Source organism: Piliocolobus tephrosceles, chromosome 16, assembly GCF_002776525.5.
Source record: "Piliocolobus tephrosceles isolate RC106 chromosome 16, ASM277652v3, whole genome shotgun sequence".
NCBI lineage: Eukaryota > Metazoa > Chordata > Mammalia > Primates > Cercopithecidae > Piliocolobus > Piliocolobus tephrosceles.
In genome coordinates, this window is record NC_045449.1 from 76,327,922 (window position 1) to 76,339,059 (window position 11,138).

At 54.0% G+C, this 11,138-nt stretch overlaps 1 protein-coding gene across 1 annotated transcript in view; it reads left to right on the plus strand.

Moving 5' to 3' along the window:
* NARF (nuclear prelamin A recognition factor) overlaps window positions 1-10,543 on the plus strand; it is a 30,050-nt gene extending 19,507 nt beyond the window's left edge. Inside the window, exons 6-11 of the mRNA XM_023194071.2 lie at window positions 1,180-1,298; window positions 3,478-3,607; window positions 5,946-6,009; window positions 7,110-7,247; window positions 7,783-7,940; window positions 10,197-10,543. Of these exons, the coding sequence (XP_023049839.1) occupies window positions 1,180-1,298; window positions 3,478-3,607; window positions 5,946-6,009; window positions 7,110-7,247; window positions 7,783-7,940; window positions 10,197-10,438 (851 nt within the window). The 3' untranslated portion in view covers window positions 10,439-10,543. The remainder of the gene's footprint in view (window positions 1-1,179; window positions 1,299-3,477; window positions 3,608-5,945; window positions 6,010-7,109; window positions 7,248-7,782; window positions 7,941-10,196) is intronic.
* The last annotated feature ends 595 nt before the right edge of the window (window positions 10,544-11,138 follow it).

Below are 11,138 nucleotides of genomic sequence, written 5' to 3' on the forward strand. Positions count from 1 at the left end.
AAAAAAAAAAAAAAAAAGATAAAAAGTATAAACTTTATTTCTCAACATAAGCTCCATCCTGGTCAAACAGTTTTTTTATTTTTTATTTTATTTATTTATTGAGACAGAGTCTCGCTCTGTCACCCAGGCTGGAGTGCAGTGGTGTGATTTTGGCTCACTGCAACCTCCACCCCCCGGGTTCAAGTGATTCTCCCACCTCAGCCTCCTGAGAAGCTGCGATTGCAGGCGCATGCCACCACGCCCAGCTAAGTTTTGTATCTGTAGTAGAGACAAGGTTTTACCATTTTGGTCAGGCTGGTCTCAAACTCCTCACCTCAGGTGATCTGCCCGCCTCAGCCTCCCAAAGTGCTGGGATTACAGGCGTGAGCCACTGAGCCTGGCCAAGACACTTTTTTTTTTTTTTTTTTGAGCTAGAGTCTCGCTCTGTCGCTCAGGCTGGAGTGCAGTGGCGCGATCTCAGCTCACTCCAACCTCCGCCTCCTGGGTTCACGCCATTCTCCTGCCTCAGCCTCCCGAGTGGCTGGGACTACAGGCGCCTGCCACCACTCCTGGCTGATTTTTAATTTTTTGTGTTTTTTGTAGCGACGGGATTTCACCGTGTTAGCCAGGCTGGTCTCAATCTGCTGACCTCGTGATCCGCCCGTCTCAGCCTGCCAAAGTTCTGGGATTACAGGCATGAGCCATCAAGCCTGGCTAGATTTCTTACATTTTAAAAAGTGTGCAGTTGTTGGGCTGTTAATTTCTAGTCAGTAAGAGAAGTTGGGCAAGCATGTGGCTGCTCTCCCCTGAGCGGTAACTGCGTGTCCTGGCTGCAAAGACTCTGTAGCTGGCCAGGGGATTTCGCACGGTGCAGCCTGGGCCACTGCTCCTGCTGCCCTTCAGTGCTTGTTCCCCTTCACCTTTTTGGGGAGCCTGTTACCCCGACTCTTACTTGTTTGTTGGCCTTGCAGGGACGCTCCCATTTCCCAGTAGCCTCCAGGCCTGCAGGTTCCCATGTCCCACAGCTGGGCCACAGAGGATGGGTTTTGGGTCCAGCACGAGCTCCTGGTAGGGCCTGGGGAAAAGGTGTCCTGGCTTCACCCTGGGGCGGCAGGGACTCGAGCTCAGCGTTCCCTGGTGCGTGGCAGGAAGGTCCAGAGGAAGCAGTAAGGAGCTGACCTTGGACCCTTCTCTCCCCAGGCTGGGTCCGATACGCCGAGCGGGTGCTGGGTCGTCCCATCACTGCCCACCTCTGCACCGCCAAGTCCCCCCAGCAGGTGATGGGCTCTTTGGTGAAGGATTATTTCGCCAGACAGCAGGTAAGCTGACCTCTCTCTGGAGGGCAGGAAGGGCAAGTGAGGGAGGACCATGGCACAGGGGCCCAGGAAAGGGGAGGTTCCCCATCTGTCCGGTGTGGTCACGGCCCCCCAGGTGAGCAAAAAGGAAGCTGTGGCTTCAGGAAACATGAGCAGTGCTGTGTCTCACCAATGCCCATCTCTGTTCCTCCCTTCCTTCCTCTTACAACCTCTTTCTTTCTTCTTAACCTTTTCTGTGGCATCTGGTCGTTCTCGTGGGCCCATTCGGGGTAGACATGCTGCCCACCCTGCTGAGAATGAGACCCAAGACCTTGCCCAGAGATGCTGCCTGCCTGCTGTTGGGACACCTCACCCAAGGAGGCCTAGAATGGCCTGTGCCCAGAGGCCGAGGGCCACTATCATTTTGGGAGCCAAACCTGGCCTCTGCCCTGGCCTTTTCCCTCAGACCATGGGCATCACATGACTTCCTTAGCCCCTTCTGTGAGATTCTGCAGGGGCCGTGATGCTGTCTTCTACTTGATGGAGTGAGTCCCGGCCTGAGGCTCCTGCGTGCCCCCTGCCTCAGCCCATCATGTTCTCCCTTCCCACAGCCCTCTGTGGCCCCCAGGTCCTCCCAGAACTCCCTGATGTCTCCAAGGTCACCCTCAAAGGGACCCTAATCCCGTGGTTTATTCTCCAGCCGCTGGCATGCCCCACACTGCTCTTCTCAATCAGACTTTACACCTCCCTCCAGGAGAGCAGCCATGTCCAGGCACTGTGGTAACCGGTGTAGAGGGCAACATCAGGATCTTTCAGACATTTGAAGTCAGCCTAAAAGGGCACGCATATTTGGCAGCCTTGTTATTTTAGCAATAGGCAGTGTTTTCTTTCTACCTAGTTTCTTTCTACCCATAAAGTCATAATTTGGCAAATGGTAAACATGATGTCAGACAGAGTATATGTGTTCAGTTTAGGCAGGACCAAAAAATGAGCTATGGGACTTTATGTCTGTCCCTTGCCCTGCCCCCATCTGAAGAGAGCCATGTGTTTGTAGGTCTTCCACGTGCTGCCCTCTCCCCTGGCTGGAGCCCAGAGCTATGTGTCCTCCTGTAGGTGCCATGAGGGGCAGCTGCAGAGACGCGGCCTCCAACAGCTCCTCACCTGACCGTCTGACACGACTACGACCAGGGGCGGGTTTCCTCTTTTGCTCCACCCCTGCCCTGAATGGGGCCTTTCCACCCAGACCTCACCACAGGATCACTTGGCAACTGCTGGCTTCTGGCTTTGCCGCCAGTTCAGGCCCAGCCACAGGCACCCGCTCTGTGTGGCAGGGCCCCAGGAGAGGGGTTGCTTGGGTGGGCATCGCTTGGGAAGATTCAGGAAAGCCTGTGGGTGAAGTAGCCAGCACACACACACACACGCGCGCGCACACACACACGCGGGCCTCCCACAATGGCTCCATGCCGGACCAGCAACGGCTCCATGCCAGCTGGACCTCTTGCCTGTTTTGTCCCATGTGCACAGGTTCAGGAGGAGATGGGCTCAGCCTTCCTGGTTCTTCCAAGAGGCTCCACTGACTGGGGTGCTTTTCAGATGGTTTGGGAGTCCCACACTCAGTCCCGAGGGAGGCAGCAGACAGACCCGGATGGGGTGCTGGTGCTCAGTAGAGTTGAAGAGGGGATGGGCGTCAGATGTGACTACAGCAGCTTCATCTGTGGGACCCAGCCTCAGACCCACAACAGTCCCAGCCCCAAGAAAGTGCCACATGCGGACAGGCTCGATGGCTCACACCTGTAATCCTAGCACTTTGGAGGCCGAGGTGGGCAGATTGCCTGAGATCAGGAGTTTGAGACCAGCCTGGGCAACACGGTGAAACCCCATCTCTACTAAGGTACAAAAAATTAGCCAGGCATGGCGGCATGCGCCTGTAGTCCCAGCTACTTAGGAGGCTGAGACGGGAGAATCGCGTGAACCCAGGAGGCGGAGGTTGCAGTGAGCTGAGATCATGCCAGTGCACTCCAGCCTGGGCGACAGAGCAAGACTCCGTCTCAAAAAAAAAAAAGAGAGAAAGTGCTCCATGCAGTGTCTGGAGGGCAACAGCAGGGGGCAGTCGGTCTCCCATCCCTCCTGTCCTGGGCACCAAGTGTAAGCTGCCATCGTCACCTCTCCACCAGCCCTAAACATGGGTGCCCCTCTCCCACAGAACCTGTCTCCAGAGAAGATTTTCCACGTCATCGTGGCCCCTTGTTATGACAAGAAACTAGAGGCTCTTCAGGAAGGCTTTCCCCCCGCTCTGCATGGTTCCCGGGGCGCTGACTGCGTGTTAACATCAGGTGAGAGGTGGGCAGGGGCGCACCTGGCCGCTGGGGGATTCTCTGACTGGCCGGTACACACCGGAGCCAGGCAGATCTGTGTCCCAGAGCCATCTCAGTGCCTGCCACTGTGGTCACTTGTCTGAAGTTACTGACAGCTGGGAGGCCAAGACAGGTTGATCACCTGAGGTCTGGAGTTCGAGACCAGCCTGGCCAACATGGAGAAACCCTGTCTCTACTAAAAATACAAAAAATTAGCTGGGCATGGTGGCACATGCCTGTAATCCCAGCTGCTCAGGAGGCTGAGGCAGGAGAATTGCTTGAACCCCGGAGGTGGAGGTTGCAGTAAGTTGAGATCACGCCATTATACTCCAGCCTGGGCAACGAGAGTAAAACTTCGTCTCAAAAAAAAAAAAAAAGATAAATCAGGTCTCTGGGAGAACCACTTGGGCCATATGGTGGCCCTGACTTTACATTACAGTCCGTGCAGTGTACTTATCTCTTGGTAGGAAAGTTGTCTATAGCCATAGTGGGTCTCCTTCTCACAAACCAAGTCTGCACTTAAAACACAAGTGAAGTTTTTTTCATTCAGAGTAAAATGAAAAAGGCACGTTTGCTTCAGTGATGTTGCCTTTACCACTGTATTGGCCACTCCTTTCAAATGTTAAGAGCCTACAGTGGGTTGTGTGTGTGTTGGGGATGGAAGTCATTCCCTGGAATTACGTAGAACCCATTCAGAAGAATGTTGACATCAGTTGGTGGGGGAAGCTTAAGACTTTGTTAAAGTTCTGGTGGAACTGTTTTAATTGGTCTCTGAAAACAGGTCCCTGCAGGTATTTAGATTAGTGGTACGTGAGGCAGAGAGGTCAGCTCTCAGGGGCAATCTTTAAGGATGCCAATGTCCCTCACAGTCCCCTGACTTGAAATTCTAGCACGCAGATGCCTCTGGAAAGGTCCCCACCCCACAGGCACAGGCTCCCTGTGGGGTGACGTGGCAGGGGTGTTGAAGGATGAGGGACAGAAGGGCCTCAGCACTGCCATCCTTCACTCTCAGAGGAAGGGCCCAGGGGCCATCTGCTTGTGTTGACAAAATAAAAACATGCACAGCAGGCTATCAAGAACCATGTCCAGCCGTCTTTTTTCTGAGTGCAGATTTATAGGAAATTATGCTATTTTCTTACCTGTGTTTCCAGCCATCTCACAGCATCTGATGTGATGCCACAGCCAGGTTTTAGAGGCTCAGTTTTTCTATTAAGGGTTTTATCAGGCATCCTCATGTAAAAGGAAATACAGAAAGAGGTTCTCACTTTCAGTTGATCTCATTGCAGAATAACCATATGCCATGTAAATGTAGCTGGGTGCAGTGGCTCAGGCCTCTAGTTCTAGCCACTCAGGAGGCTATGGCTGGAGGATCACTTGAGCCCAGGAGTTTGAGACCTCGCTGGGCAACACAGTGAGACCTTTTCCCTTTTTTTTTTTTTGAGACAGAGTCTCACTCTGTTGCCCAAGCTTTGCAGTGGCTCCATCGCAGTTCACCACAACCTCCGCCTCCCAGGATCAAGCGATTCTTCTCCCTCAGCCTCCCAAGTAGCTGGGATTACAGGTGCACACCACCATGCCAGGCTAACTTTTGTATTTTTAGTAGAGAGGGGGTTTTGCCATGTTGGCCAGACTGGAGACCTTGTTTCTAAAAAAAAAAAAAAAAAAAAAAGGGCTGGGCACAGTGGCTCACACTTGTAATCCCAGGACTTCAGGAGGCTGAGGCAGGCTGGTCACCTGAGGTCAGGAGTTTGAGACCTGTCTGGCCAGGCATGGTGGTGGGCACCTGTAATCCCAGCCACTCAGGAGGCTGAGGCAAGAGAATCGCTTGAACCCGAGAGGCAGAGGTTACAGTGAGCCAAGATCGTACCACTGTACTCCAGCCTGGGCAGCGGAGGTGAGACTCCATCTCAAAAAAAAAAGAAAAAAAAATGCAACCAGTATATATTTCGTTGTCCTATCTCTGTGAGCTTGTTATAACAAAAGTTTTCTGTTTGTTTCATGCAAAGTGGACCAAAAAAGTTTACAGATTTTCCGCATGGGAAAATCATGGAGAGATTGTTTACATAAATGCCACAGTTCGAGGGCAGAAAGAGGAATGGAAAGAGGAATTCGAATTGAATTCTGCTTACATTTTATTAGTGTTTGATTTTATTGGCCTCACTTTGCCCTTTAGATGGACTCCACTCCTGCTGTCTGTGATGGAGATTTCATAGGAGGGAGGTCATCCAGGGTTACTAATGTCAAGTTTTCTGCAGGGGAAGAAAAGTTCCTGTGGCCACCTGTGTCTTTCAGTGTCTCTTACTTCGTTTGTCTGTAGGTGAAATTGCTCAAATAATGGAGCAAGGTGACCTCTCAGTGAAGGATGCTGCCGTCGACACTCTGTAAGTGGTTTATCTGGGGAGAGTCCTCTGGACGGCAGGACCTCCCGTCAGCCCTGCCAGCCACCTGACAGGTCCAGGGCTGCCCTGCTTTATGACGAGGCCATGTGAAGCACTGAGATGCAATCCCCCAGGGCCCCACCACAACCCTCAGCCACCCTTCTAGCTGTTGAGTGGGATACCATTCACCAGGGCTGTCAGGGAGTCGGGAGGCTTGGTGAGCTTCCATGGTGCGATTGCCACCCCAAACCCTCGAGGAAGGACGAGAAGCACAAACAGCTTTGTCCTCGCTGGGGTAGGGCCGGTCGTGTGTGCACCAGCCCCCTTCTTCCTGGGTGCCGTCTATGCCTCACGTTCCACGTTCCACTGTGGGGCAGTGGGGCAGCTCCCTCAGGCCCCTTTGCACCAAGAGTGGCAGGCTGGGTTCTGCTGGGGGGCAGTGACCTTGATACCCAGCAAGGTCTGGGGCTCCTGCTGCACCCCAGGCACTGGGCAGAGAGCACCACAAAGGCAGCGGCGTGTGTCCTCGGCAACACTCCGCGTCCCAGGTGCTGCATTCATGCCCTTTTGGGGGAAGGTGAGATAGAAGTTAAGCATCTGTGGGGCCATGCGCGTGGTGGCTCACACCTATAATCCCAGTACTTTGGGAGACTGAGGTAGGAGGATGGCTTGAGTCCAAGAGGCTGGGGTTGTAGTGAGCTATGATTGTGCCACTACACTCCAGCCTGGGAGACAGAAAAGACCCTGTCTCAAAGAAAAGAAAAAGACCATAAGCATCTGGAGCACCTGCAAGAGCCTGTGCATGGGCTCGGCGTGACTGAGAGCCCTCCGCCTGGCCCGAGCATCAGCATGACTGAGCCCTCCGCCTGGCCCGAGCATCAGCATGACTGAGCCCTCCGCCTGGCCCGAGCATCAGGCAGGCCCTCCGGAGACCCCTCAAGATGCTAGAAATGGGACTTTCTCCAAAGTTTAAACATTTGTAGAGGATTTAGCTTCTTTGGTGGTGACCTTGGATTGTGATGCTCTCTGGAAGTCTGATTTCACTCTTGCTGGCACTGTACATCGGCATTCATGAAGGACTTGTTTTTTCTCTGCCTGGTGAGGTTTGGAGACTTGAAGGAGGACAAGGTGACGCGCCATGATGGAGCCAGCTCGGACGGGCACCTGGCACACATCTTCAGACATGCGGCCAAGGAGCTGTTCAACGAGGATGTAGAGGAGGTCACTTACCGAGCCCTGAGGTGTGGGGCAGCGTCCACAGCCTGTCTGTGCCTGTGCTCAGCATGTGTGCATGTGTGGATCTGTGCATGTGGCGGTTCTATGTATGGAGTTTACACCAGTCAAAATCAGAAGGGCTTTTTTGTGTTTATTTAGACCTTTTATTTTGCTGACATTCCAAACTTACATTAGAAAGTGTTCTTGGCCGGGCACGGTGGCTCACACCTGTAATCCCAGCACTTTGGGAGGCCGAGACGGGTGGATCACGAGGTCAGGAGATCGAGACCATCCTGGCTAACACGGTGAAACCCCCGTCTCTACTAAAAATACAAAAAACTAGCCGGGCGTGGTGGCGGCGCCTGTAGTCCCAGCTACTCGGGAGGCTGAGGCAGGAGAATGGTGTGAACCCGGGAGGTGGAGGTTGCAGTGAGCCGAGATTGCGCCACTGCACTTCAGCATGGGCAACAGAGCAAGACTCCTGTCTCAAAAAAAAACAAGTGTTCTTAAGGCACAGATAAAGGACTTGATGGATCAAAATTCTCTGTGTTCATTTTGTAGAAACAAAGACTTCCAAGAGGTCACCCTTGAGAAGAATGGGGAGGTGGTGTTACGCTTTGCTGCGGCCTATGGCTTTCGAAACATCCAGAACATGATCCTGAAGCTTAAGAAGGGCAAGTTCCCGTACCACTTTGTGGAGGTCCTCGCCTGTGCTGGAGGTGAGGCGCCAAGAGCAGCACCTGGCTCTGTCCCCCACGGGTGCCCAGGCCACACTGGTCCTGCAGCCGCCAGAGAGACGCTGTTTTTGGCCACCCAGAGCCTCTCTCAGCCCCGAGAGCTGTGTAGGGTGTGGATGTTCCCGTGGGGCTTGTGCTGGGACATTCTGGGCTCCGTTGGTTTTGCTCTTTCCCTCACCCCGCATAGCGTGTGGGTATTCTCTTGGGGACGTGCCCTCAGGAGGCCCCACATGGCACCAGGTGAGACTCAGCCATGGCAGCTGGCTTAGAGAACAAATCACAAGAGTCGAGGCCACCCTGCCTGGGAGAAGCACCCCTGCCTCCTGCCAGGTGCCAAGGATGAGCCAGCTCTGTCCTGAGTGATGGGAGAGAGCAGTGAGAGCTGGAAGCGGGAAGGGGTGTGACCCAGCCTGGGCCTGAGCGGCTCCCTTGCTGCTTGGAGGGAGGGTGGGCCCCTGTGGGCTGTGATCATCCAGGCACGTGAGGAAGGGTCCCCACTTGGGGCAGGGGGAGTGAGAGGACAAGAGGAGGCCAGGACAGGGTGGGGGTCTCCGGGAAGGATGTGCTGAGGGTGAGTGTCAGGGACGAAGGGGACCCCCTGCCCTGACCCTTGGTGGTCCATCTGCGCCCCTGGTGGGGAAATGAGGACCTTTGTGCCATTGTGAGTCAGGGGGGCACCACAAGGGACTCGAGTGGAAATGGCGGGTGCAGGTCAGTGGGAGGAGTGGCTCCACTGATGTTAGATGAGTGGGACAAGGTGTGAAGCCACAGGATGGGAGGGGCCCCTGGGCAGGGCACAGACAAGGGTGCAGTTGGAGGCCCTGCCGTAGTGTCCTTCAACACAAAGGAGGGGAGGCCCCAGCCAGCACTGACAGGAGGGTGAGGGCAGAGAGGCGAGCATGTGGCCTTGGAGGCCTCACTGAGCATTCCGGGGGCATGGAAGGGTCAGTCCGACAGCTGGGCTGAGGAGCAGCCGGGAGGTGGGCCATGAAGCAGGGCCTCTGCATGCAGGCGGGTGGAGCTGGGGCCTGAGGAAGGAGAAGGTGCAAGCCAGCCCCCTGGGAAAGTGGAGGTTGGAGACCAACTGGGGTGCCACCCTGCAACCCATGGGGAGTGAAGTTTAACCAAGGAAATTTGCTCCAGATTGTTTTAAATGAACTCTTAACACTACTAAGAGTGACATCATCTAACATGCTGGAGAGTAAGTAGCATTAATAAATAGGAGACACATTTTTACTCAGGCCAGTGTTGGGTGTGTGGGCTCATGGCTGGGCTCACAGCTCAGCTGCCTCCGGTGCGGCCTCCAGGCAGGGCCCAGCACACTAACACGTGTGGTGCAGGCAGGAGTGGTTTTACTGCTTGTTTGTTCACAATCCCTGTGCTATCTTGGTTTTGCCAAATTCCAAGAGAAGTTGGAAATCGGGATTTGCATACAAAGCCACCCAGTTCTAAAAGGCAACTTAGGTTTTAGGTAAAACCATTTTATGGGTGATATAAATGGGTAAGAATGAGAGGTACATGGGTCCGGGTGCGGTGGCTCACGCCTGTAATTCCAGCACTTTGGGAGGCCAAGGCAGGCGGATTACCTAAAGTCAGGAGTTCGAGACCAGCCTGGCCAACATGGTGAAACCCTGCCTCTACTAAAAATACAAAATTAGCCGGGCATGGTGGCACACACACCTGTAATCCAAGGTACTTGGGAGGCTGAGGCGGGAGAATCGCTTGAGCCCAGGAGATGGAGGTTGCAGTGAGCCAAGATTAAGCCACTGCACTCTAGCCTGGCCGACAGAGAGAGACTCTGTCTCAAAAAAAAAAAAAAAAAAAGGCACACAGGGCTATGAGTCTGGGATTAGTGTCCCTGAGGGCCTTGGGGAAGACCCTGGCCTGTGTAGCCAGCCCTACCCTTACACCACACAACATTCCACGTTCCCTTCATTCCTCTCCCGCTTCCAAACTGTCTTCCCTATGAGGCAAAAGCTTCCTTAAGACTATCCTGGCTGGGTGCGGTGGCTCATGCCAGTAGTCCCAGCTGGAAGCAGAAGGATTGCCGCTTGAAGCCAGGAGTTCAAGATCAGCCTGGGCAACATAGCGAGACCCACCCCGTATCCCTGAGTCTCGACAAAGAATTTAAAAATTAGCCAGGCAAGGTGGTGTGTGTCTGTAGTCCTAGTTGCTCAGGAGGCTGAGGCGGAAAGATCTCCTGAGCCCAGGATAAACTTACCTGTGTTTATCTTTCAGGATGTTTAAATGGCAGAGGCCAAGCCCAGACTCCAGATGGACATGCGGATAAGGCCCTGCTGCGGCAGATGGAAGGCATTTACGCTGACATCCCTGTGCGGCGTGCAGAGTCCAGTGCACACGTGCAGGAGCTGTACCAGGAGTGGCTGGAGGGGATCAACTCTCCCAAAGCCCGAGAGGTGCTGCACACCACATACCAGAGCCAGGAGCGCGGCGCACACAGCCTGGACATCAAGTGGTGAAGTCAGGCCAGGGCCTTCCAGCTGCTCTTGGGGCCGGAGCCACTCTCAGTAGAGGGAGGGGCTGCCCTGAGTGGAGTATTAAAGACACTTAAGAAAACTGCTCAATGGGTTACTTTGGTTTCTCAGAGTTCCCTGCTATCCCGTTTATTGGAGGCCCCTCAGGCAGTTTCATGTGGTGCTATCTTCATAATAGGTGTGGGATTGGAACTTTTTTTCTTTTTTGAGGCGGAGTCTCACTGTGTCGTCCAGGCTGGAATGCAATGACGCAATCTCAGCTCACTGCAACCTCTGCTTCCCGGGTTCAAGCGATTTCTCCTGCCCCAGCCTTCCGAGTAGCTGGGACTACAGTAGCGCACCGCCGTGCCCAGCTAGTTTTTGTATTTTTAGTAGAGATGGGGTTTCACTATGTTGGCCAGGCTGGTCTTGAACTCCTGACCTCCTGATCCACCCGTTTTAGCCTCCCAAAGTGCCAGGATTGCAGGCGTGAGCCACCGTGACTGGCAGATTGGAACGTTTTGACATGAAAGGAGCACTTCCCCGATTTATCCCTTATCCTAAGATTGTGAAAAAATCCCAAAGAGTGAGAATGGAGGCCGGGCGCGGTGGCTCAAGCCTGTAATCCCAGCACTTTGGGAGGCCGAGACGGGCGGATCACGAGGTCAGGAGATCGAGACCATCCTGGCTAACCTGGTGAAACCCC